Source organism: Cynoglossus semilaevis, chromosome 9, assembly GCF_000523025.1.
Source record: "Cynoglossus semilaevis isolate Cse_v1.0 chromosome 9, Cse_v1.0, whole genome shotgun sequence".
Taxonomy (NCBI): domain Eukaryota; kingdom Metazoa; phylum Chordata; class Actinopteri; order Pleuronectiformes; family Cynoglossidae; genus Cynoglossus; species Cynoglossus semilaevis.
The window spans coordinates 16,227,825-16,255,407 of record NC_024315.1 but is presented as its reverse complement, the minus strand read 5'-3'; the positions used below and the strand labels follow the sequence as shown (position 1 = coordinate 16,255,407).

Genomic DNA, 27,583 nt, shown 5'->3' with positions numbered 1-27,583 from the left:
AGGACCTTTAAGGTCACACAACTGCTAAGATAATCCCATCTCTGAGTCTCTCTAAGAAGGAAATGACTGTAACAGAGGTGCTGACCTTCAGCTTTAATGAATAGGTCTCAGTTGGCAGAGTGGGTGAGAGATTTGGGAAGGAAGCGTGTGAGTGCTTTAATATTTACCATGATGAGGATGTGTGCGTTGGTCATCAGTAACGCAGGTGCGCTCTGATTTGACTCACAAGTTACAGTCAGAATCTTCATCAATCTGCATTTACTCAATGTAAGAGCAAATTCTGATGGTTTTGGTACACAAATGTAAAAGTATGATTCATTCAAATTTGAATTTATGGAAAAAATGTGAATTACTCATGCTGCACAGTATTTGATCACTGCATTTCCCTCATCCAGAAAGAATAAATATAGACTCTAAGATATCCAGAGTCATGCTAAGCTCTGGTAGGTCACAAAAAATGAGGTGGTGGGCAACAGTCAGCCCACAGGCCTTGAGTTTGACATGTCTACAGTAAGGCAGAAAAGGTCTGGAGATGTATTTCTAAGAAAGCTGACCCTGGAGCCTTCAATAAAATGTTTCAATATTAATGTTTCAGTAAAAGCTCTGTGGGCTAATAGAATATCAAAATCAAATATATATATATATACATATATATATATATATGTACATACATATATATACACACACACACACATGTGCCTGCTGTACATAGTTGTCTGTTGATGACAGCAACGCTCAATAAGTGATCTACCAGTAGATCGTAAAGGGAGTGCTGGTAGATAATGAGCAACTGAATTAATACATATACATATATATATATATACATATATATATATATATTTCTGTGGTGTGTAGAAAGTGACCCTTTACTATAAGAATTTAATCATATCGTGCCTTAGAGCTACATTCATACAAAGTATGTTCAGTTTATTTTCGCGAATATATTTGGATGTGTTTACTGTAGGTCGACAGTGTGGACAACTCCTGCTTTATGGCTTTCTGCAGCTGTGGATATTGTGTTGGATTTGGCCCAAGTTCCTTCAAAGTCAAGGTTTGACCAGTCTGATGCGAGGTGTTTTTTTGTGTACAGTGTGTATGAGAGCACACACATATATACACATGGACATGGTTGTGTGTGTGTGTGTGTGTGTTACTGGTTTGTTATGAGAATTGTTTATGTGTGTGTGTGTGTGTGTGTGTGCCAGACTCAGTGGTGGCTGGGTGAGGAGTGGTAGAGGGTCCTTATCTACAGGCTACACTCAGCGTTTGAGGCCGTTATCAGCAGCCACCATATTGTACTTGCACATCCTCTTGTCCAGCAGGGAGCGGAAAACTCTTCTTGCAACATGGTTCCTGCTCTGTCCCTCTGCCCCCCCCCCCCCCCCCCCCCCCCCCCCGTTTCTCTCTCCCTCTCCCTCGCTCTCTCTTTCCCACCTCACATATGCCTGCACCACTGTTCAACAACTGGCATCCACCATCAGAACACTGATTCCCAATCTTGAGGAGAGTGAAAATGAGAGGGAGTGACAGATGAAGGAAGAGATGTAGGAGCCACACATGACCACACGTCTCCGCCTTCTTTAGCAGAGCAGCGCCGTACCGTTATCTTCTTCCATTTACTTTTGCCTCAAGTCAATTTGTAATGACTAAGTTCTTAGAGGGAGAAATGAGAAGAGCGAACGCTAGACTTCTGTTTTCATGTGAGAAATTGACAGACAAGCGGTGATAGGCGACCGTCAAGTCAAAACATCTCATGGGAGGAGAAGGACAAGGAGGACGTTAAAAACAGAAGAGATACAACATGTGCGTCCACAGAACGCTCGCACCAGGGGATGGATTTTGCCACACAAACAGATGGACCTCACAGATGTCATAATGTGAGTAGTTTTACATTACTTTACATCACATTTTTAACAAAAAGTCAGAATGTTTTATTTTAAAAAAAGAGAGAATGGACAGAATCTTGTTGGAGCATATTCTTATTTATAACATTATTTATGCACAGATACAGTGAAATAAAGTAAATAAATCCAAACCAAAACAAACTATAAAAATATTCTAACCCTGTTAATCAAATACTCGATGACTGGTGGTTAATTAATGATACAAATGATGGAGCAAAGACATGTTTCTTGTTTCTTAAACTATAACCTTGATTCATGTTTTTACAGGGAAACATTAGTAAAACACTAGCAAAAGGAAATGTGTTCAAAAAAGGGAACTGTCCACAACCAGAGTCGTGACTTCTGGTTAAAACAGGAACAACCACTATTGCAAAATCTAACAACACGAGCTGAATGTCAAACTTCTTCTTGCCTGGAAAAGCAACAGCATGAATTCTGACTGATGTCACACACTCTAACTTGCCATATTTTTCAGTTTGTTTAACACAATCAATACACCTAATTATAGCAATGTAGACTCATTTATGAGTCAATTTTAATGCATTTCACAAAACAGACCGCACTGAAAGTGACAGATTCTCTAATTGTCCAGAAATGGAAATGTGATATATACTACAGACATACAGAGCAAGGACGCAGCAGTAGTTGTTAGCTAAAGAACCATCCATGACAACCGACAGACCGTCTGAGTATAAGGAAATAAATATTTCAGTGATGTGGAACTCTTTATTTTCTTACTTACTTAATGCTTCACTTTCTGCAGGGAAGTACAACACAGGAAGAGGATATGACGGACTCTCTACCATAGCTATGGAACAGATTTGGTAAAGGGTGGTTTAAGGGCACTCTAAGGTACAAACTGCACGTGACCATAGTAGCTGCAGTCTTAATACACATGAGGAAACAACATAAAAACACACTCGCTGTCTATACTGGGGAAGGAGGACGAATTTAAATTTCTCCCTGGGATTTGAACCCTATGATGGAAAAGCTGGACTCCTCCTGCAGTCCATCTACCCTCCCGTCTGACTTACCCTGCCCCATCTCCTCCTCCTCTACTTCTTCCCCCACCTGCACGTCGGTGGAGCGGGGCAGTCCTTCACAGAACGAGAGCCTAACTTTCACAGATGCTATCAGCTCCCCGTGTCCTGAAACTACAAAGACAGGGTGTGCGGGACACGAGGACACATCCACTTCAGGTGCAATCCAGTCTCCCAAGTACCACACTGACAAAGCTGCTGGTTCCATTACCATAGAGCCCAAGAGGGAACAGGTGGAGAAGAATGAAGAAGAAGAAGAAGCCCGACGAAGTCCCACGGCCCATGCTGCTTCAAACAACAAGACTCCAGAGCTATCTTCTCCACCACCCCTGCTGCCAGCATCAGCTAAGACCCCCCCACACCCGCTCTCTCCACATACCTACGCATCATCTATCATGACATCATCCTCTCTCCTTCCTTCACACATTCCAGTCATCAGTCTTGGTGACAGTAAGCCCCATCTGCCGCTGCCCAACACCCCTCTGACTGCACTCCATCCCATTCCCAGCATCCTACATGGTCCTCATGGAGACATTCACTGTAGCCAAGAGACCCGTTTCACTGCTGCAGGTCCCACAGCTCCGTCCCAGGGGTCCTTGTTGGCTCAACAGTACCTGTCCACACATCCCTTCTTTATTCGGTGAGATTTTATTTCCAATTATGCACATTTTATGTGATGAGTGGAACTTTGTTAACAACGTTGTTGAGTAGACGCAGATGTTTCACCTCAACAAACCTCTTACCTCTTAGCCCAAATGTCACCACCATCAAGAGACTTTATTTAATACTACTGATATAGTTTTAAATGTTAGAGTCTATTTTTGACCACACCAAATTCTCAAAACTGATTTACATCAATGGCTTAAACAATATTACTTGAGTTCATTACTTGAACTCATTCCCAGCCCTAGAAGATAACCATCACAGCCAATTAGCTGTTGTCATATAACATGTTTAAATTCAAACCTAATCAGCGTAGCTAATGTACAATTCAACAAAAATAAGTCAGTGCTGTGAACAGGCTGCAGCATAACAACAAGTTATCTTTATGTTTTAAAAACATAGCTGCACCAAAATGTGAGCTGCCAATCAGGCTCACCTTCCTCAGGGTGTTGCACTGACAACATCCAGATAAGGATATGGGCAAATACTGCAAACAACCAGCACTACAAATGCCCCGCTGCACCCTGCCAGTATATTACTGCCACAGCACTGTAGCCACTGAGGTGCATTACTGCCTGAACTACTCTTATCACTGCTGCCACTGCCAGCACATTACTGTACAGCCAGCACTGCTGGTGCTGCCCCTGGCCAGCATAATGACTCACAGACTGCACCAAACTGGAATCACTGAAGCGATAGTCACATTCAGAATTTAATTTTTGATAGATTTCACAGGGAGGACGTAGGAAGAAGCACTTCAGTGACATGTTCTCATTAAAGGTTCCTTTTCATGCTGCAACATTTGGTGGTAGCTGAATACTTGTACTTTAACAACCTCAAATTAGAGAAGTCGGCTCCAGATGCAATGAAGATACTGACTTTTTTCCCCAGCATCTTCAAAGAAAGGTTGTTTCTAATTTTCAAAAATTCTGAATGCTTAAAGGAAGGCTTTCCCAGAGGTCTGTTAACTTTGGGCCTCACAGAAAAACAGGAGCTACCATTACAACTACATCACAATATAATTAAATACATTTAATCAATAAATAACAAATAAATAGCATCCATTTTGATTCTTTCCAGTCTTGACAGAAACACACTGGCCGTGTTGACGTTCTATAATTCAGTTTTTACACACATTTTTCGGTTTTACACACTTTTTTGTCTGCAGCAGAACAACATTGTCTTAGTCGACAAAAAGGGACTTCTTCAGGTAATCAGAGCATAGGTCTGAGATCAGGATTACCTTCCCTCTTCCCTGTGCCTTAGTTGTTTCTAAGAGGCTTTATTGCTTGATTTCTTCCCCCTGAAAAACAAACCAGCCTCTAATCAAACAAATGAGACTTGGCTGAAATTGTGCACACACTCGCAATCAACAGCCTACAGACAGTCACACCTCAGTCTTTAAAATCCTCCTGCAGTCTCTATGACTGTACTGTATTTGTGGTTGTTTATTCACTTGTATTGTGAAGTGAAAAACATCTTACACTGTCTTTCTTTTTCCTACTATATTGTATTACTTTATTAGCTCCTACTTGAATCCATCAGGAAGAAACTACGGCGTAGTGAACAGCAGCCGGATAAAGAGAAGATCTTCGACACACTTTGAGATGGAAATCAGTGACTGTGAGTTTCCCTTCATGAAAATAAACAATCAGAAATTGTACAACAGTCACAGTTGGAATATATATTTCTACAGACATTCCTGAAATTTAACCTACCCGCATTAATCAATTACACACAACTGTATCGTCTACAATTTGTTGCAAAAACATTTAATGGAAAATAAACTAAAATAATAAAAGCTAGCAAACTCAAAAACCCTCTTACCCAAAGTTACTGTTGGGGCCATTTTTTTTTTACAATCCATCTCAGTGTACTGGTGTGTGTTTTTGTCCTACCGCACAGTCCAGTGGTTTGATGCGGCTCACGATCGAATTTTAGAAATGGTCTCAGGATCTGGAAACCAGAAACCTCACAGAACTCCAACAGAAAATGATCCAGTGGGCATCAGAACATGGCCGCAAGCACTCATTGACGGCACCAAAAAACCTGACCTATAAAAAGGTCAAATGAAATCCAGATTTACAGATGTTACATTCACACCCTGTCTGTGTAAAACAGCTTCAATTTCCATTTTTTAATTAGTTACTCACAATTAATTAATCAAGTTTTCTAAGTTTTAAAACAAAAATAATTTTCCAATTCATTCATTCAACAAAAAAACAAAACAAAACAAAAAAAATTGAAAGTATTTTCTTTCACTCACCAATGAGTAAATGTAGCTCTTACACGTTTCATCTCGCTGGGTTAGTTTCTCGCGTCATTCTATAGAGTCGATTAATTAATATAAAATAAGTCGCTATACCACACGAAACAGCTCAAACGTAATGCCCGCGATCTGGGAACAGGAAGTAGAATTACAGGGCGGAGCTTCTGCGGCTCACGGGTTCCCTAATTGGTTAGCGGAAAGTCAGTTTTACGGAGTAGTTAACTGCACCTCGTAATCCAGGATACCGGTTGTTTTTCATTTACTGCGACGGAAACAAACGTATTAGCTAACTTACTACTTTCTAACGCTTTTAGTGGCCATGATTATTCTTTTATTTTCCTTTCCCTGTTTTTGCTTTATTTATTAGAGTTATTTTCTGGATATTAAAAGGAAAGATCACAGAAAGCAAATTGAAAAGCTTTTAAATGATCTTATTTTATAATTTATGGCAGAACTGTTGGCACATTTTATTGCTTAATGCATGCTGTTGTTGGTCAGTTTTCCTGGTCTAGAGCAGCACCAAAACAACCAAATCTTTTGTAAATCTCAAAATGTTCTTGTTCCTTTATTATTTATTACTTAATGTCAACAAATATATTAATAATATATTACTATATTTGCATTTTCACCTGGTCAGAAACCTCTTTTTGAATCTCACTGAGGTTTCTCTGCTTATGTTTTGTTTCCTACAGGTCCACCTCAGAAAATTGCTCGTCGTGTTTTCACCAACAGCCGTGAGCGCTGGCGACAGCAGAACGTAAACGGGGCTTTCTCTGAACTCAGAAAACTCATTCCCACACACCCGCCTGACAAGAAGCTCAGCAAAAATGAAATCCTTCGCCTTGCTGTGAAGTACATTAACTTCTTGGTCTCCCTACTGAAAGACCAAGCTGAGGACAAAGGCAGAGACTCAGCTCCGGAGGAAGCTGTAGATGAAGGCGTTGGAGCAGGTCGACCATCTTCTCCCCACTTGGTCACACCGACCAGACTCAGAAACTCTACTAATTCAGTCATTGCCAAGACAAAGTCTCCAGCGACATCCAGCTGCTACGGTGACACAGACTGTGAAAAAAGCTTTGGGCACAAGGCCCCTTCACTGACCCAAGACATTCTAGGACCGGTGAAGGGTCAGAGAAGGATGGTGTTAGCCACTAATGATGCATAGTAACAGTAAGAAAAGCAAACAAAGAAGACTATACAGCCAACTGGAGTGTGCTGTCACTCAAGGAGACAGACTTCAATCATATACAGTATTGTTTGAAGATCAACGCATTTCATCAACTCAATATTATGGTCTATTAATTGAAAAGGTGTTATTATTAAAAATCTTTATTTTGACTTTAGATATTTTTAATAAGACTGTGTGTTTTTGTCATTTTAAAAATATTATACAGTTATACAACAAGACATGGGTGTCTGTGATGTACTGTGATCTAACCTAACCTAACGTCCAAACAGAATCATTTTAGTTTTTTTCCTGATCTGATAATAATAATGATGATAATAATAATAATAATAATAATTTTAGTATACACCAATAACAACAAACCCAGATAATGCTATTATTATTGTGATCCATATGGTATGAAGGAAAAGAAAAATCAAAAATTTGTTAAAAAATAACAAATATTATTGCAATGGTAGAACAGATGTTAGTGGTTTTGTGTAAGGAAGGTGAGGAGGGACGTTGGATGTGGTTGGAGGTGGTAAGAGGTCGATGTGGTGGGAGATAAGCCACTGCAGCTGTGTGGTGGTCTCTGCATGTTTGACTTTGTGGAAGGAAGGGACAACAGTTAGTGGTGTCTCAATGACGATCAATGTGTTTCCTTCTGCATGTGTGTGTTCAGTGGTTCGCATATGTTGGGTGGAAACCGCCGAATGGAAGATGGGAGTGGTATAAAACAGAAGGGAAAACAGCGACCAGGACGCTCAGTCATCCCCTGTATCAGGACCACCCAACAGGAAGAGGCTGCTTTCACACATTTCACACGGCACCTTCTTCTTCTGCTGTGCTGGAGTTAGAAATTACTAACTCAGTCAGAAGGTTCACAACGTTAGTGCTAACATGAATCACAAGGTCTTTGTTTGTTTATTTACTGACTGACATTTTGCTTGTCAGATTTTATATATAGTTATAGATATAGTTGGTGACCCATACTATGTTGTGTCTCAGTCAATTCTCGACTGTTTGTAACTTTGGTTGTACGTGACACTGATCTGACACGTGTCTACAGATATAAAATGGTGGGTCTTTGCACAGGTAGCTGTGGAGGTGTGGGTAAGGCTACCCATGGGATTATTATACTCACCTTACATCAGTGGTCACGAGCCAAATGTGGCTCTTTTAATGACTGCATCTGGCTCTCAGATAAATCTTAGCTGGCATTAACACAATAAAACACTCATATTCAAGTAAAACATAACAGATTTGCAGTGAAACCAGTTTGGTACGTCAGCGTTTTAGTGAGAACAAAGTCTGTCCATTTTGTAGAAACACCCACACGTCTCACGCTGAAAATATCAAATAAATTAAAGTTAATGATCCACATTTTCGTAGCATTTTTATCTACAAACTCTGTTTCTTGGTAGCATTGAAAACACTCACGTGTTTAATATTTGAATGGTGTTTAATGGAGTTTGTGTTGCTGATACAGTAGTAATAAATAGTCAGTGTTCAGTCCACTGTATTATACTGTACATCCTGCATTACGTACGTGCGGAAGAGGATAAATACATTTCTCTCTGAAAGCTTTGAAACAACAGTAACTTCAATAAGACCACATCAATTATTTTGACATCATATGAAGATGTAAAGTGCTTTAAGATTCACTTCATTTACAGAAAAGGTTTTACGCTGCATACATTTTATTTTTCCCTGCATTTTCTGTTTTAATGCTCAGTGTTTTCTTTTTTATTTCTGAGAAGCAACAAGCCAATAAAAAGCTCATTTTTATTCTGGAATTACTGCTGGACTAAATAAGAACACCGGTCCACCCAGGAACCCTGATCTAGTCTGTCTTCAACGCTTTCTCTCCTTGTTTCACCATTGAATCCACTTTGCTGTCCAAACTTTCTGACACTTCGCTGCACTTTTCTAAAGCGTTCCTGCTGCGGATTTTCCTCCTCCCCACTTCAGTGAGTGCAGATCCGGCAGCTGCGCCAATAGCCCCCCCAATAATGCCACCCAAAAACACCCCCAGCAGCAGACCAAGCAGAGCACCTGCAATCACTGCCTTAGGCACCTGTTTAGCAGTGCTGCAGACTTTCCCCCACGCTGGGCTCTCAGCCACCTTTGTGGCTCCTGCCTTGGCCCCGGAGCACATTTTCCCCCACACTGGACTCTGTGCCACCTTTTTCGCACCAGCACCCAGTCCAGCTCCAACCTGCATGGACCCATCAGCCACTAGCTTAGCTCCAGACCCTACTTTTCCCCACATGGGATTTTGTGCCAAATTCTTGGCCCCACTGCCGAGTCCAGTTCCTAGTTTCACAGATGTGTCGGCCATCAGTTTGGCCCCTGAACCCATTTTGCCCCACACTGGACTTTTAGCTGCTGCTTTTGCCCCAGTTCCCACCCATGCTGAACTGTCCACCACCACCTTGGGAACTCTGTCTCCAACTAGTTTAGATGCATGTCTTGCACTTGCTCCGACCTTCTCCCACACTGAACTATCAACCACCATCTTTTGGACATTCTGTGCCCCACTGCCGACTTTACCCCAAACTGGACTGGTCTTAACCTGTTTTGCCCCCTCGCTCACCCACACTGAGCTACTTGACAAAAAATGACCCAGCAGTTGGCTGTTGGACCTGATTTTCTCCATAATAGATTTAAGAGTTGATGGGGACAGGCCGGACATGGTGATAGGTGGGAGGCTCTCGATGTCCATGGTGCTCACACTCATCTCTGCTTCTTCCCTGGTTTGTTCAATCTCCTCCTCTCCTACTTCCTCCTCTGCTTCTGCCACAGTCTGCATGTACGGGTAGAACACGTCTCTCTCGGAACTCAGCTGTCCGCCGCTTCCTGCTCTCTCTTGCTCCAGCTTTTTACTTCTGTTTTCTCTTGCTATTTCCATCTGCTTCTCTCTCACTCGTTGCTCTGCCTCTTGAAAAGCGGGAGAGGAATAAAACTGTCCTCCGGCCTCCATCACCGTCTGCTCCACCTTCTCCAGCAGCTCTGATGTGTTTCTTCTGGTATCATCAAGCACATGAAACCTGTCCCTGCATTTCTCCACAAGGCTCAACAGATCCTTCCTCTGATGAGCGATGTAGGCCTCCACGCCGTCCTTTTCTATCTTTTCCCCTTCCCTCAGTTTGTCTGCGTAAGTAAACAGGACCGTGGTGTAATTTTGCACAGCCTCGGAGCCGAAGACAGTCTCGATGGCCGTGAGTGCCTGGAGCTCCATCTTGGCCGGCTGGTCCAGGGGGGTGCACAGGAGGAAGGCATGAGGACCAGGGCTGGACAAAGCCACACAGGAAGAGATCTGCGCTCGCACTTCGTCCAGGGAGCATTCTGACTGAAACCAGTCTGGAGTGTCCACCACTGCCACCTGGGGGAGGATTTACAGTCAGTTTGGTAAATAACACAACAGGTGAAAGGTGAATTATGACTCACTTACACTTCTTCCTTCGACCACAGCTTTCTTCTTCTCACACTCCTGAGTGACTGGTGTAAGACTGTCCGTCTGGGACTTGAACTCCTCTCGCCCAAGGATCCTGTTTCCGGCCGTGCTTTTCCCTGCTCCAGATCTTCCCAGAAGAACAAGTCGCAGCTCAGGGGAAGAGGAAGAGGAAGAGGATTGGGGGAACGAGGAGGAGACAGAGGATGAAGAAGAGGGTGATGCATACGTTGATGAGAGGGTTGAATAGGATGAGGTGAAGGAAGGGCTGTGGGAGGCTGGGGCAAAGGTGAACAGAGAGGATGAACGAGGGGAAGATGGTGATGTTTTAGGGGAGGAGGGTACGGTGGAGTAAGGTGGTGAGGGAGATGAGGAGGAGACAGAAGGAGGTGATCTCTCCTCAGAACTGTTGATTCTGTGATAATCTGTGTAAAAAACATCACATTAACAGGGTTCTAACTGCACCAGTGATATATATTAGATCAAATGTAATAAATGTAAATGTAAATAAGGTCTTACAGGTGGTTCTCAGCTTTGGAGATGATGTGGCCTGTGACAGTATTGCTCCTTCTATGAAAAAACACATGTTAAATAATGGTCCATGTGGCTAGTGTGTTTACTACGGTACTATAAAATGAAACGAACTTCAAATCTACCTGCATTCAGCCTGAAGCGCTTCACCTGTCCTCCATCCCACTGCTCTGATGACGGCGGTGACTGGAACTGTCCGGACACCTGTCTTTCCTGTATATCGTCTCTCATCTGTGTCCTCCTCCTCTCTAGGTTAGCACTCTGTGTCTCTTCTGTAATACCCCTCCGTGTCTGTGTGGTCACAGCGTATCTGGACGTGGCCTTTTTTTCCTCCTCCAGTTGAGCTGCATATTTTTCCATCCGTTCCTGTTGCTGTTGTTCGGCCAGTTTCTCCTGCTCTGTTTTTATGTGGAAGACCCCATTTCGCTTCACCATATTGTCCACCTGTTTCCATGACGACAAAACAACTCACATGTACACATGCCAAAACTCCACCCTTTGATTTAGTTGTGTGGAGATAAATGTAGTACAGATTTATATGTAAAACATTATTGCACTTTTTTTTGACACAGTTTGCACCTCCTTGTTTTGGCATGTGAGGTCAGCCATCGCAGCAGGTTACAGTTTTTGCTTTTGTTTGCATTTGTTGCTTGGTTTTAGCTAAACAGGCGGCCAAAAGACCCACACACACGACTGGAAATATCACGCCATCTAGTGTTGGTGCAGAACATGTGGGAACGGGTTTTTAAGAAAAAGTAAAAACTAGTGTGTGGCTAATGCTACATCATGAAGTCCCTTGGACCATGTAGGAGGATAGAGAGCAGGAAGTGTTTTTACCTGACAGATAAAGAGTCTAGTCTGGCAGTTTAAAAGTGAACACCATCATATCCATGACTGATTACAAAATCAATGTAAGAATACTTTGGTAAATGTTTTCCATCCTCTTCTCCTACCAACCTTCTCCAGCAGCCCGTAGACCTGTTCCCTGTTCTCTCGATGACGATTATTGATCACATGGTACCTCCCTCCACAGCGGGCAATAATCTGCTTCAGTCCTGGGTGTTCCTTCTCCAAGTATTCCTGTGGAAAAATGGTTTGTTTGTTATAAAAACAAAACTGCGAGTTTAAGAGAGCAGAGCTACTTCACATATGTAACTTCACTGACTAGGTTTAATATAGTACTGGCTGAAAGAGTTGACGTGTTGTCGACTCCAGCAGTGATCTCAGCTCCCAAGGTGTATTTTGAATTAAGGTGTGGTCTGTATTTGAGCTGACACTGTGCTGCTGTGAGGTTGAAACCTCAAACAGAGGCAGCAGAACTGGGATGATACTGGGAAGTGACTAAAAACAGATCATGCATCTGCAAGTCTAAACACTAACCACAGGCTCCGGGCAGCCATATCAGTTACTAAATATTAATAATAAAAACTAAACCCAGGTTTTCTCCTGGCACTCAGGTCTATTACCTCCACGGTTCTTCCCATCAGGTAATCTCCACATGTCAGGAGGACAAGTGTGTGATCCAGCGACCTCTCACCAAAAACCTCCTCCAGCTCCGCTGGGACACGACACTCCATCTGGGAACAGCAGGGAGAGACAGAGACAACAGGTCACGTGACCAGCTGATTCAACATTTACTGTTCGACTGAAGGTGATGTTTAATTATTACCACAAATATCAACTGATGAAAAACGTGACCTTTTGCACATGGCCTGTTAGAACCAGTACAGATGCACGGGTTCCACAACATTGTCTACAAGTGTGCACCATCAATAAATGGCCTCCATAAAAAAGTTTAGAAATAAATGACTTCTGTCACAGTTCTGTTGTTACAGTACGACGTAACCCGATTTTTGTTGAAAGTTGGAACTGACATACTACACCTAAGTAGCCATGTCACGCACCTATGCTAACACTGATGACATCAGAAGAGTCTGACTTACAAGAGCCAAGCATGTGGTTTCTCTGGGAATTGAACCCAGGACTATCTGCTCTCTGCTTCTGAGGCAGGTGCGCTAACCACTATGGAACCATACATAAGAATGACAAACTTTCTTATGACACTCGAAATGTCACAGGTCATGGATGTCATTAATCGAGGACTCCTAGCACTGGTCTTTTCTTTAGTCGTGGACTTCCACAGTGATAGTTTCCGTGGCGTTCTTACCCTTTCCTGATATATTCCTTGTTCAACTCCATATTAAACATGGTGATGAAAAAATGGACCAGACCAACCTCAGTAAACTGGCTAACTGGCACTAGAAGCAAAATAGCATGTGGTCCAGGTGCAACCAGGTCTACTGCTCGTCCCGTCTCCTGCCTGACGCTGGTCTCCATCCTGCCGCCATTCCAGTACCACCTCGGAGCCTCTACCACAGTCACATCCCGGCCCTCAGAGAAGCCTCGTCGTACTTGGCAGCTTCTAGAAGCAGAGGGTGAGACGGGGGACAGCTGGCCCAGGATGGTGTCTGCTGAAGACGTCTTCCCACACCCGAGGTTCCCCAGTAGAATCAGTCTCAATCCAGAGGTGGACGGCTCAGAGAGCTGACTTGTATAGTAACTGGTCATATCTGAGAACAGAGACGGGGGTTAGCACTGACAACTGTTCACTCCTTACTTCAGCTCAACAAGACTATAAAGCCAGATCACAGGTGTATCTATCATTATTTATCTTTAAACAATTGTCTTAAAATATCAGTAAAGCATTAGTGGAGTACGATTTTGTAGCTGACAAAATAAACATTATTAAGACTTTAATGCAAATACTACTGTACTCAGTATTTGATACTTCCATTGCACACGTGTTCATCTCCTACAGCACAGTGTAACCCAGTGTTCATTCTCCTTTTGTCTTTTTTGTTTTGAAAAATTATCATTATTTCAGTTATTTCGACTTTCGTTTGTTCAAGAAGCCTTAGTTTCTTCAGTCGCTGCCTACTGCCACGCCTCACTGATCCAGTCCAACAACATTCTTTTTATATTCTGACTAATACTTCAAAAATCACCTTCACACAGACTGTGAAACATCAGACCTGTTAACTCTCGTCTTAAATGAAACCACAGGTTAGACCGGGGCAGACTCTGAGATCTGCATTGATATATTCCACAGTGAAGAGTAGAGTACATACTGTATACATATATAGATAAATATATACATGAGAAAACACAAATAATAATTGATGGCACCGACAGTACTAACAGATAGTATTCCAACAAGACAGGGTTTATTTGAATTAGTTGTGAGTACCACAAGTATAACAACGCTTTACTACAAGTAGTGAAAAGGTACTTACTGAGTTGTGTGAGGCCCGTGCTGCTCTAACGTCCGTGGTTGCCTCACTGTCAGTCAGTACTGTCTTCGTACTCTGTCAGTACATGGCAAGAGCCAGATCCTGCCAGTGCAGGTGAGATTTGTAGTCTCCACATTGGCCACGCCCACATTTGAACACACACACACACACATACGACTAGATGGTTTCCATGCTCAACTAGTTTATTTGTTTTTAGGCTGCTGAACATTCCAAGACAGGGTGTGTCCCAGCAGTCATTATTTTATCTACCGAGCCAATAAAAAGTCAAAACACATTTGATTAAAACCTCATTAAAGTCATTTAAAATATTTACTCAAGAGAAAGTATTCAGGGTAAATACAGCGACCAAATTACTTTACTCCCACAGTAGTGAGCAGTACGGCTGGTGATGATAAAATATAGTTCGGTGCAAGGTACTGTCTAACAAGATTTTTAATTTTAATATTTAAAACTTTTTAATTAATGGTTATAAAAACTATGATAATAATATGTATTATTAGAGATATAACAATGGTAATTAATATAACATGAATAAAGATAATATGTTACAGGAACTATCAGGAGAAAACATCAGGGCGTGTTAGCACTCACAGTATGGATAGTTCAATATGTTTAGCTAAAGTTAAATATAACATATGTATATATACATTTTTAACCCCAGTTCTGACACATCCTTTAAACTATATATAAAATATTGACGCTAGTTAGCTCAGTTTTACCTTTTTTTTTTACATTTTTGCAGTGTGGTACTGTTTATAAAAGTTGGGTGTGGCAGAAGAATGTTTGAGGGGTGCAGTGCATTAAATACAACAACAAACAGATGGGTTCAGGATAGAGCTGGAGTTTTATCAAGGCTGAATACAGTGGTGATGAATGTTGTTCACAGACTATGACAGAACAACGTCCCTGTGAAACACTGGGTTTATCAGAAATATTGCTTTACTGCGTAAAAAAAGTAGTTGTAGTTAACTGTCACGACATAGGAAGCGCTGTACGTTGCCAACGTCCCTTATTTAAAGGCATACACTCCTGAAATGACAAACAATGAAAAACCCTGACTTTATATTCAACATTCAGTCTTTGTGTTTTTGTACCAAACTTCACTGGACATTCACCTCTAATCCTCAGTTAACCAAAAGCTGCTGCTGTATGTCTGGGAAAAATGTCTTGTCATGTCAAAATGGGGCCGCAAGCAAAAAAGGCAGGCAACCACTGATATGGATGGTGCTGTTTTAAAAATCAAACAAACTAAAACAAACACAGCAGGTTGTGAAATATCATGAAAACAAACATTGAGTCAACCACACAAAGCACCAGCATCAGCAGCAACAACAGTGACTTGTCTAGCTTTAATATGCCATTCAGAAGGAGCACAATGTATTGGTGTGAGATTTGGGATCTGTTTACAACTTTTACATAAAAACTCCTGTTCATCAAAAGGAAAGAATTGTTCAACACTGTTAGACAGTGACAAAATGATACATTGCTGGTATCTACCTGTCCATGTAAGGACAACTCAGAAGTGATTGTACGTCACTGGAATCAGCTTAGCTCAATCCTCTAAAGGCACAGCAGCCCTGGTAAATCACACACACTGCCTATACATGTATAAATGTAATCATATATGTGTACATATATGTACATATATAGTGTATTTATACACAGATATATGTTTGCATGAGTAAATGAATATATAACCCTGAAGTAGTCACAGCTGTAAAATCAGAATTTCAGTTGCCCATTCAGTTTCTATATTTCGCTGTACGTTCTTCCCTAACAATTTACCTGGTTTGTGCTACACGTTCTAAAGTATCAGAGTGCACATAAGAAAGTAGAACAGCTCACGACCTCTGTAAATATATTACCTTCTGTTCTGAGCCTTCAACACATCAATGCTACCAGGGGCCCAGTTTTTTTAAGGTGCTTTGAGAGAGAGAGCCCAAATTGTGTCCACACCCATGAAGGCATTCATGTTCACACGCACACGGGTGTGTCTATGATTTTTAAAGAACAGTCAAAACACTGATTATTAAGTGCAAAAACTCTAATCAAGATGAAAAGAAAAATCATCGTGTTGATAAAAGCAGCATCACTGGTAAAAAACTACAGTAAAAATAACACACGATAAACACCTATAAAATAATCCATGCCATATCTTCAGAAGAGGACATTTCCAATTCTAATGGTGATACTTCTTGACATACACCTATATATGGCCTGTGCATTAAGGGCCATTTCATTGTTAAAAAGTAAATAACTTCGACTTGACTCACCAAGACACCCTGGATTATCTCTCAGAAAAACCTATTGCACATTTTTCCCACCATCAAATGAGGATGGGATTTTCCGATGATTCATTTTGCATTGAAAATATTTCTTTGTAAATATTAAGTCCTAACATGTGACTTCTTTTCTATATAATTTATCTTAGTTTTATGAATAACATCCATATCTGACCTGTCAGCTGATCGTTATTGTTCAGAAATTACTTTTGTGTAACTTTCTTATTTGAGGCTAAAAGGTCATGTTGGTTCGACGGTAACTGGGCAGAAAGTGAATTCTATTGTTACTGTAACGACCATAGATAGATAGATGTACTTCATAGTATGTGCTATTAGAAAGGGTAATCAGTTAGACCAGACATGGACAAACTACGGCCCGGGGGCCGGATGCGGCCCGTTTGGCTTTTTAATCCGGCCCGCCAAACGTGTCCAAATTATGTTATTAACTACCATTATCATTATACTTCTGCCTTTTCCTACAATACCCGAATTTCTCCAATAGATGGCATAGTAAAGGCTTAAAGCATTTTAGCCTTTACGACTTTTACGTGTCATTTGTTTTAGTTCTTACTAACACTCCATCGATCTGCTCCTGACCCGGCCCCCCGTCAAATTTTAGGACCCAAAGTTTGCCCACGTCTGAGTTAGACCCAATCAGCGTACCGTGTGGTACAGCTTTAGACATCCTAAGTCGCTCTTCAAACATCTGAACAACACCACAACACCTTGGCTACCTGAAGAGCTAGGACTGTTTTGGCTGAAGTATTGACTTTTATGCTGGAGTAGCCATTCTCACACCTCAGTTAGTCTCATATGTAGACAGCAGGGCTGCATCCACCGGCTCCACGCAGGAGGGGCAGGTGAAGGAGCGCATCAGCCAGGGGTCGATGCAATCCACGTGGTAGATGTGAAGGCACGGCAGGAACCGAATAGGATCACTGTACTCGAAATCCATCATGCAGATCACACACCTGTAGGAAAGAGGAATTCTTTGTCATTTGAGATTGAGGATAACTACACCTAAGGATGTTTATTTTCTGCTAATATTAACATACTGCCATTAACATCATGAGTTTTTTTAAAAACCTAAAACAATATGGCATCTAAGATATTAAATATGATTCCCATCCCAGTTACCACGGCAAGTGGAATACAGTTCAATTCAGATAAAACCAAGTAAAGCAAATCAAATGAGTTCTATAACCTACACTTCTGTTTTAAGGCAAAAAAGGAAAAAAAAAAAAATTACATTTGTATTATTTAAAAACATAAACTCTACGCCATTAATTAAATGTTGCAATGACTTAAAAAAGCATTTCAAACTAAACTAAACACAATGTCTAAGGAAATAAAACAGAAATCAACCAAAGGCCAGAGGAGATATAAAAAGAAATGGTACTAACTCTTGGGTCTTCTTCTCAGAGGGGCTGGAGCCTAAGCCAAATATGCCTCTGGGCAGGTGCTGGATAAGGCCGATGCGCTGGGCGATGCGGACCTGCTCCTCCTCAGTCAGCTGGCTGGCCAGCCGACTTTCACCAGGTGTAGGATAGTACACTTGGTTTGGTTGAGTGTGCTCCTGATAAAGAAAGCAAAGAACCGTTGTTAGACGGAGATGTGGACTGGTTGTTAAGGTCTTTCAGCTCATGATGAGGCAGCATCAACAAACTACTACAATGTAGATTCAGTCTGGAATCATTTTAAAACTCTTTATCTTGCAGAGAGACATGGTAACATGCCAGTTGGTAAAAAGCCTGAATTCCCTCAGTAGGACATATGTGTCAGTGTCCTCTTTGACTGCCTAAGGACACACTGCACATATGTGGACTGAAGAGATTGATACTAACTAACCTTTAATATTAGTCAGCACCAACAGAAAGAGCTTGTTTTTTTGGGTGTACAATCAGTCTGTCATACCATGTTGTAATAATAATAAATTGTAATTGTTTTCACTAAGCCATTGTAAATCATTCTGTGTCCTCCTGGCTTCAGCCCCAAGTCTTGATAAATCTGTGAGGGTTCTCTCTGGAAGGGCAGACAGCATAAAGTTTGCCAAAACAATCATACTGATCTGGAGAATAACTTCCAGACCACATCAGTCATAGCCCAGATTGACAATGACAGCTCCAGTGCTGTTGACCAACGGGGTGCCAGTGGACACTGGGCTGTTGGTGATCGATCATTAAGGACATGAAGAGGACACCGTTTCTAATTCAAAATTCACGCACAACACACTGAGTCTGGAGCCAACATTTGAGAACCATTAAACTTTATGTGACATTATAACGTCAAAGTTTAGGAAACGCTTTAGCAGAATCTAGATAACGCTACAGTAGGTTATTATTATTAGGTTATTAGAGTTTAAATGATTCATATGGCAGGATATTTTGTTGTGTTGTTATGTTTTGTTTATATCATATAAACATGGAGGTGACGTGCGGTGAAATCTGCACAAAAATGCTGACAGTGAGCACCGTCCCACCTGGTAAGGCGGCGGAGACTCTCCAGGCAGACTGCCCCCCTCAGACTCATTCAACAGTGACAGATCATCCGCACCTTGAGAAAACAGACAGTTCCCCATCGAAGTGAGAGCACCATGAAAAACACCACTTCCTGGCTGCACTATACCCTGTAACTGAAATCTCCACAGAATCTAAGCCAACCAGCTGCTGCCTGCCCTTAGCTTAACCGTTAGCTTAGCGCCTTCGGCCATTCCCTGAGCAGCTGCGAAACTGAAAAAACAAACAAACAATAAAACAATCACTTTACTACTGATACGACAAATATTTCGCTGAAACGACACCAGTATAAAAGCAGGCGGTGGTGATTTTTACAGGTTAACTTGTTTGCGAAGAAACAAACAACAATATGAAACCCGGAAGTACGTCATGGGATATCGTATTTTCATACATATACATATATATATATATACATACACTGGTATACAGTAACTGCAGATATTTTCTGTGTTCAGCCACGTAATAAAAATGTTAGAGTACTGACAAACTATTCCCACACTATTTTATTCCTTTTTTGTGTGTTTCCTTTAAGTAAAATATTTGTTTTCCCTATCGCTACGCTATGACCAAACAGTAATACATTTGTTCAATCATACAAAAACGCAATATGCTTTCCATAGCTGCAACATTACTCCAGTTTGGTTCAAGCATAACTGGACTCCGGGTTTTCCTCCTTGATACTTTAGTTTTTAATTGATTTGAATTCATAAACCTTGAATTTCAAATTCATAAACCTTGTGCCAGTTTTGCATGTCCATTATGTTGAATTAATCTAATTGAAGTTTTTTTTATTTATCTCCTGATTAATTCTTTGTACAATCACAGGGGTGTTTGTGTGTGTGATTTTGTGATGCACAGCATATGGGTGTGTTGAGGACACAAAAAAAGGATACAACACAAAGAGGTGTTACAGTCAAGAACATCCTTTATTCAATCAGGCCCAGCTCTTCTCAAACTGTGTTTTTCTTCTTAAAGAAAAGAACTATAATTAATACATGCATTTCTCTTAGAGCTCTGGGGGTGATGTGGTGCTGCACTGATGGTTTAGACAGAGGCATAAAAGAGCTGGGTGTCAGAGGAGCCTGGTTGGTGCTTATTACACCAATAACAATACACTCCTCAACAGGTTAAAATAAAACAAGGATAGGATACATAGTACAGAGGTGTCCAGCACGAGGTGGTGAGAGGAGAAATATATGGGCGTTCCATTAGGTGTTTGCTGGTCTTTTATCAAACTGATGTGTTATTCAGTTGTGGTTTGCTTCCTGGAAATGTAACTCCCATCGCCTTCCAGCCTCATGCAGGACAAGGCCAGGTATAAGGTGCTCACAGCGTTCATTTACAGTCTAGGGCATTTTAACAGAGAGACTTAAAATGGCGTACCCTGACAGAAATTTTTTTAAAAAACTCCAAATCATCTGGAACCAGAGGAGGGAATAAAACAAGGCCTAAATAAATAGCTACAACAAAAAGGGAATTTTTATTTATGTCTAAGACACCCTTCTCCATCAGCCATTAGTTCATTCAGCTCCTGTCAGTTACTTTCCATCGTCTTCGCAACTTCCACCCACACCCCTAAAACCGATCCTCCCCCCCTGATCCCCAGACACCCCCAAAAGCCCATCAGCTTAAATTGATCACTTTCATTAGCTGTTCAGTGGAGAAGCTAAGAAGATGGGTGTGATATTACAACGGGAAGCATAAAGACGAGATTAACATGTAAGCTAACTGCATTCTGCTCAGACAAGACTTTCTGCAATATTTTTAGGGAAGGAGAGAGAGGGAGAGAGAGAGCGAGGGAGGGACAGGAGGGCGAGAGAAAGGGGGAGAGAGAGGGAGATAGTTACAGATTACTCCAGTGTCCAATAGAAGACAGACAGTGAAGACAAAGGGAAGGTACAACAAGAACTTTTTTTTGTTTTTCCTTTCAACATTTTCATAATTTTCAAATAAAAGTAAATAACAAATTCACTCCAGTTTCCAGCTGTATGTATGTATACATATATATAGATATATATGTGTGTATATATACACAACAGACTTTAGGAAGAGAAGTGTGAGGGTAGTGGAAATGCAGGGGAGGTAAAATGGAGAGGGATAATTTTTTTCGAGCCGTTGAAAAGCGCTGAGCGTGTGGTTGTACTCCTCGCAGCACTCCTCAGGCATGTGAAAAAACAACAACAATCTTGTTTACAAAATGGATCTGTGAACAAAAGGCACTTTTAAGGGACAACTTTTAACTGCTGGAAAAACTATACACTACAACACAAGCACTGAAGGAGTCATTTTTGATAAATGGCTGATTTTTTTTTTTTGTCATGTTTAAGGCTTTTGTTGCCAGTGTTCTCCTGTATCAGTTACAGTATGTACACAAGATACAGACGATCTTCACGTGTTTAATACTTACGGTGTTTATATACAAACTGCTGTGTCTTTACCAGCTTGGTATTTGTCAAATGTTTGTGGAAGTGGAATTGTTCCCTGATGTGTACTTTTAGGAAATAAAATGAACTAAAGTGTTGCATCTGCTGGCAAATTTCTGGGAGTGCAGGGGGGGAAAGAAATTGTTTTCAGGGCCACACAATACTTTTTTCTGTCAAAAAGTTGAACAGGAATACACAACATTAAGAAATATAAATCTCTCCACCTGGTAAATACTAATGGAAAAAAAAATTACATAGAGAGAGCAAGAATGCCATGTCCTCAGCAGAGTGTTGTCTTTGATCGTTACCAATTCCTACACATTTAAAATGTATTTTTAGTGTTAACACAGAAGTTGTCGTTTGATTTGACTGTAGACTATTTGTTTCTGAAGTCTTTTTCCCTTCAGCACACCCACTTATTTATGATACAAATGATTACACATAGAACATTAAAAAAAAAGAGTCATAAAGAAGTAAATCAAATACCCCCAACTTAAAAGACTAGGATTTTCCATGGCCCTCTAGTTTAGAGTCCCGGAGCTTATGGACTTGAAACAATTACATTTTTTTTTTTACTCTTTTCTTTCAGCTTTCTTAAAAATCTCTAACAGACAAACACAATGATCTACCCATTGCATTGCATGTGGCTCAATCGACACATATTTTTCAATAACAATAATACTTTGCATCAAAAGAACAAACACTTTTTTCTTTTTCTTCAAACCTACTGTTGACTTGTGACATGTTTATCCAGACGTTATCACGCTGAGCTCCAGATGGTGATGACATGTGTATCGGTACGGTTAATGAAAGGCTAAGTTTACTTGAAAGATGTTGAATGGGGTCAGGGGGAAGGTGTTGAAAGTTCAAAAAATAACTAGACTGCCAACAAGCTAATGTAATAAAAGTTAAAAAAGGACCATATATCATAAATATATATGAAAAAAAAAACTCTCTCTCTCTCTCTCTCTTTTTTTTTTTACAAAAACATTTGCGTTCCTCTTTAAAGATCTGTCCTGGGCCAATGGTTTCCACATGTACCATCGCTAACAATCCTTGTAGCTTTAGCTTATGTGTGGGAAGAGAATCTGAAGTTTATAATAAATTGCATGAAGGAAATACAGAGGCACTTTCATATAATGCTATAGTACTGAAATATTGTGTAGTATAAAGAGGTAATGTTACTGTAGAGGCTGAAAACAGCAGCTCAGCCCTATTTACCATCTCTGCTAACGGAACCAACAGCAAGGCAGTCCAGTTATTTTGTGAGGTTGGCATTTCTTAGATTATGTTGAAGTCAAAATAAAATTCAATAGCAAGTGCAATGTGAACATTCACTTAGAAAAAAAAGAATTAAAATAAGACAGAGCTTAAAAAAAAAAGATAAACGACAAACTAATAAATGTATTTTGGAGAACCAGATAAAGAGACCTTCCTTTAATGACGGAGGTGTCAGGGCAGCAGTACTGTCTGTGTGTGGACGTCTCTCAGGGTCTTTGTGACCAGACGGAGAGCAAACCAATGAGAGGGAAGAATGGTCTGAGCCGATGTTACTGTTTTGTGATTTAAGAAATTGCTGATAATCTGTCTTTGTAAAACCCGTGTAGCTTAAGTTGAACCACTTAACTGAATGTATTACTGCAAAAAAAGGAAGGTTATGCCATGCAAAATAAGGTCAAAGCAAACAACGTGAGACGAAACCAAAACCAAAATCTGAAGCAAAAAAAAAAAAACCCAACTGCATACAAAATAAAAGCTGATATAATGAACTCGATGTCCATTCCTGAAAATACCAGATGTTGACATTGTGAATGGATTAATGACAGATTGTTGTACAGATTGTAGACTGTGTATACTCTGTGGAGGCTTTGTGCCTGGTGTGTTAGGGTTAAATTGCAATGCTGTTCATTCTATATTTTATATGAATAGTGCATAGATGAGTGGAGGGAGGGGCACATGAAGAGTGCTGCTTGATGTCCCTAAACTTGGTAAGGTACTGTGACCGGCCACTTAGTGCATAAATAGGTCACACCATTTGATGGTGTAATCATGATTGGCTAATCAGTACTCTTACTGAAGTCAAAGTGGTGGGGGGTGCGTGAGGTGAATTGTATCGTGACCCTGAGAAGGGGCCGATGAGGCGTGAGTGAAACCTGTTCTGATGCATCCGTTTTCAACGACCACAAAAATGATAATGATTAACTAAATGTATAATCGGTTAGTTGTCTGGTTAACCACATTGCATTTCATATCTGACAAGGCGGGGACAGACAGTGTCTCCACTACCACCTCCTTGTATTCTGAGTCCACTCAGTGTCACTGAAAGGACGGCAAATGCTGCTGTTCAAATTGTCTTGGACTTGGGGGGAGGGGGCGGGGGAGGAGGAGAAGGGGGAGAGGGGTTGTCACGTTCTTACTTCTTAGTGTTGGCAAAAGGGAAATACATTTTTTCCTGTCAGCAGTCTGTCCCTTTTCAGCAGTGATTTGTCTTTTGAATTTCCAATTTTTCAAGACTCAAATTTTAGCTGTTGATTCAGAGCGGCCTCGTCAGAGGAACCAGGACTGTGGAGCAGAGAGAGAGAGAAGGGACAGTGATTAGCAATTAAATAACAAATTCATATCAAGGCATATGGAGTTTGTCCTGCACAAGTTAATCCAGCAGCATGTCTCACAACCAGTAGGACTTGATGTGGACGTTTGCCACAGAGAGGACATGCTGTGGAAGCCAAAGTCACTGTGGATTCTCCTCTGTGGTCCCTGACGACCACGGAGTTGAAACTCTTATTTTAAGAGATGACAGGCAGAACTATTCTGGAACAACATGGTGTATATGATTTTAATCCACTAGGTGTCATCTGAAACAAGCTTTCCTCCGTGTGTGATGACTCTTCTGGGATGTTTGAAAAAATGATGAGTTGGAGTTTTCTGTCACTGATAAAAAACAACAACAAGTTACTCTACAAATCCAACCACACTGGAACACAACGATCAACGACTGAATCGTCATCAGGTTGGATGTAAACCAATTCTTCATATACAGTCCCCCTATATTTGTGGTGGGTATACAGTAGGGCAGACAGTCTCAGGATCCAGTTCCTCTGTTTGACACAGTTTCCTGACACAGGCTGAACTGCTCTGACCTTTTCTTCAATATCCCACGTGCCAAGTTGGCAACGTCAAAAAAAGAAAATGACCCTTATCCTGAAAAGCAAACACTCTGAGGAAATCTTTGCCACCATCCAGCAAAGTTTCCCCTCCTTCTACTTATTTCCCATATTCCTGTGGTATTAGTGGATAACTCCACCTTCTTGGCTCCAACTTTCCTGAGCCCCCTCTCTTTTCCTCCCTGTCTCTGACTCCGACACTCCCAATGTAATCTTTAGCAGTAGAGCCCCCCCCCCCCCCAGCTCCCCTTCAAGACTCCAGTCCAACTGTCTATGACATCATGTCTGGTTGCCTGCAGCAACGAGACAGCCAGGACGTGACTGTGGAGTGCAGCGAGCTTCAACTTACACCCCCTTTCTGTCCCTCTCACTTTTTTATACAAACGGTTCCCATCTCTTTATATGCAACGCCACGGTCTCACCACTGGAGGGCCCCCCAGGTCATCGCTTTTCTCTTCAGCGATCTCTTCAGAGTCCCCCCCCCCCCCCCCCCCCCCTGTTACTGTATCGGGCAGTGGAGGAGGCAGGCTGCCAAGGCCAACATCTGAAGCTCTATTTAGCAGGAAAGGTACAGACTTTGGGTTCTTACTCTGGCTCACTGGAGGGATCCGACACTTGAGCCCTAAATCCTCCTCATGTATTCCATTAACTCAGTCAGCAAAATGGGAGACATTCTAATATTATTTGTCAACCAATCATAGAAATGACACAGATTCCCTGAAGGAACATAAGCTCTACTGAAGACTGATGTGTGTAAGGAGAGAAGATGACACAGATTAGTCCTGGCACAGAGTTGAAGTGTGTGTGCGTGTGTGTGTGTGCGTATGTGTGACCACCAATTATCATTTGGAGTGGTGCAGGTGGGGAGCTTGATAATTTCAACATGAGGCTGAAGTGGCAAAAGACGAGAGTGGAGAGAACACAGAATGGAAGGGAGCGTGGGCTGTGAATGTTTGAGGGAGGGGTGGCAGAGCTGTGCCAGGGAGGAATGAAGATCAGTTCCATGTGTGGGGAGGACAGGAGGACAGGAGGACAGGAGGACAGGAGGAGATGGAGGAGAGAGCAGAGCAGAGCAGAGCAGAGGAGAGGAGAGGTTGAGTTCCCCCTAATGAGAAGAGTTGTGTTGATGTGTTGACAACACTGCACCTCGATGGTAGAACACAGCCAAACCTGAAACCTCACACACTGTTTGAACACACACCATGTGTCAACACTGCTGGAGCCGAAAGTGACTGGTGCTGTTTACACCCAAAGAAGTACAACTACTGAGTTTGGTAGAGGAACGGTAAACCAGAAGCCTCAGTACATGAGCAGCACGTTGTTTAGGTAAAGGTGGGCAATCAACCATTCACTGACACAGTACCAGTACCAGTACCAGTACCAGTACCTGTGGTCCGTTACGAGTGTCCAAATGACTTCAGTTTTTAGATGGAAGCTCCCAGAACAAACCCACACTCATACAGGCAGTTACCATGTTCCACAGACCTGGTGAACGTCCTGCTGTAAGGCAGGAGCACTGACCACTTTTCAACCATTGGTCCATTAAAGTATTTTTTTTACTAAATGCTACCCTACATCACATGCTGGGACCTTATTAGTACTTTTGATGAAGTATGGTGCTGTTGTGAGGATTATTTGTGGCCATCAGAGGCGCTGTTGATCATGGTTAGCACACAGGACCATTAGCACGCTATCTGGTTGTGATTATTTAAAAAGCCAAGTCAAAAAATTAGTTTCAAACGAGTGTATGTTTATTGATTAAATATTGATATTTGGCGCCAGTATATTGATAACGTACCACGAGAAGAAATCTCGCAATATTTCGTAGTATCCTTATTTTGAGACTGAGCTAATTGTTACGCCGTCTAATTTGACTGTACAGGAAGAGAATAATCAATGTCTTTAACTTAAGAAAAGTACAGATCAAATAATAACATCAAACAAGGGCGTACCTAGTATTAAGTATTTTTTAACAGTGATAAAAAGATTCAGTTGATTCATCAGTTCAGTTCAGAGATGAAAACAGCTCTGGAAGTGGAACACCTCTGTGAACCTGTTATTACTTCTTTGGCTTTTTGACTTTTGAAGGTGTCCAGTATGACATATGCACTTCTGTTACGTTTCTTCTGTTATATGTCAATAGACACTGGTGATGAAACCTACTTTTTACAACTCGGCTTGCGAGAAGGTGACGAATATTTCAATTTGATAAGGAATCAGTTGTGAAAAGTCAGAGACGGGCTGGAGTGAGCTGTTACAGGACCAGTACACAGGTGAAGTGGGACTGAAACACTGAGAAGAACACCACAGGGACTCCAGCTGGTTATGGATGAAGAGATGGATTAGTAATGTGTGTTAAATGGTAAGTAGTTGGGATACCTGAGTCTGCTGGGGCATATTCAGAAAGTTGTCCCGTGTTCCGATGCTGACAAACCGGTTGGAAGCTGTGGAGCCTGGCGTGGAGTATGCTATAAAGAGAGAGACAAGTGTGTACATGCTTTGACACACATAAACACACACTCAGCCCACAATAGTGTTTGATTCTCTCACTACTGACTCTGGAGCTCACTACGATATCCATGTCTTCATTTTATATTACTCAGTTACCAACAGACTAGGTTACTGATAAGTTATTTGGAACGATGGACAGTGATGGTCAGTGAACCTGATGATCTATTAGTAACTCATTTACAGGTTTTCAATTCATTTGATTTTTATCATTTGTATCTAATTGATAAGTTTTCCCCAGCAACCTTTATTCTCCATAAAAAAAGCAAATTCACTATTGAATCTAAATCTAATCGTGGCTAAAATGAAGAAATCCAAACATATTTTTAGAAAAATGGCATCTTTAAGTGACA

General features: G+C 41.4%; 5 protein-coding genes across 16 annotated transcripts in view; 1 reads left to right on the top strand and 4 right to left on the bottom strand.

Annotated features, from left to right (window-relative positions):
• s1pr5b (sphingosine-1-phosphate receptor 5b) overlaps positions 1-6,555 on the bottom strand; it is a 38,356-nt gene extending 31,801 nt beyond the window's left edge. Inside the window, exons 1-2 of one of the 3 annotated variants that reach the window (XM_025058621.1) lie at positions 5,874-6,555; positions 5,435-5,661 (exon numbers count right to left, since the gene is read on the bottom strand). The gene's annotated coding sequence lies outside the window, so the exon portion shown is untranslated. Of the gene's footprint in view, positions 1-5,434 lie in introns of all 3 variants that reach the window. The other 2 variants (XM_025058620.1, XM_025058622.1) reach the window with 2 other exon arrangements.
• lyl1 (LYL1 basic helix-loop-helix family member) lies at positions 1,451-7,219 on the top strand. Its single transcript, XM_008317582.3, has 4 exons — positions 1,451-1,877; positions 2,668-3,584; positions 5,133-5,230; positions 6,569-7,219. Exons 2-4 carry the CDS (start codon positions 2,884-2,886, stop codon positions 7,039-7,041), a joined length of 1,272 nt encoding a protein of 423 aa, XP_008315804.1. The 5' UTR covers positions 1,451-1,877; positions 2,668-2,883; the 3' UTR covers positions 7,042-7,219.
• A 203-nt stretch (positions 7,220-7,422) lies between these two features.
• LOC103384167 (uncharacterized) lies at positions 7,423-14,467 on the bottom strand. Its single transcript, XM_008317580.3, has 8 exons — positions 14,320-14,467; positions 13,262-13,596; positions 12,493-12,603; positions 11,984-12,106; positions 11,152-11,470; positions 11,015-11,065; positions 10,496-10,920; positions 7,423-10,426 (listed from the first exon to the last, which is right to left on the bottom strand). The coding sequence occupies exons 2-8, from the start codon at positions 13,592-13,594 to the stop codon at positions 8,885-8,887; spliced, it is 2,904 nt and encodes a 967-aa protein (XP_008315802.1). The 5' UTR covers positions 13,595-13,596; positions 14,320-14,467; the 3' UTR covers positions 7,423-8,884.
• A 2,668-nt stretch (positions 14,468-17,135) lies between these two features.
• Positions 17,136-19,513, bottom strand: rnf11a (ring finger protein 11a). 2 transcript variants are annotated; one of them, XM_008317579.3, is made up of 3 exons: positions 19,173-19,513; positions 18,023-18,195; positions 17,136-17,590 (listed from the first exon to the last, which is right to left on the bottom strand). In XM_008317579.3, the coding sequence occupies exons 1-3, from the start codon at positions 19,212-19,214 to the stop codon at positions 17,419-17,421; spliced, it is 387 nt and encodes a 128-aa protein (XP_008315801.1). In that variant the 5' UTR covers positions 19,215-19,513; the 3' UTR covers positions 17,136-17,418. The 2 variants fall into 2 exon arrangements, with proteins under 2 accessions (XP_008315801.1, XP_008315800.1); XM_008317578.3 differs by having other exon boundaries at positions 19,099-19,510.
• A 2,419-nt stretch (positions 19,514-21,932) lies between these two features.
• nfixa (nuclear factor I/Xa) overlaps positions 21,933-27,583 on the bottom strand; it is a 69,537-nt gene continuing 63,886 nt past the window's right edge. For 8 of the 9 annotated variants that reach the window (XM_008317570.3, XM_008317574.3, XM_008317573.3 and 5 more), the window contains 2 exons: positions 27,102-27,190; positions 21,933-24,120 (listed from right to left, as the gene is read on the bottom strand). In XM_008317570.3, coding sequence (XP_008315792.1) covers positions 24,106-24,120; positions 27,102-27,190 — 104 coding nt within the window. In that variant the 3' untranslated portion in view covers positions 21,933-24,105. The remainder of the gene's footprint in view (positions 24,121-27,101; positions 27,191-27,583) is intronic. The other variant, XM_008317576.3, reaches the window with a different exon arrangement.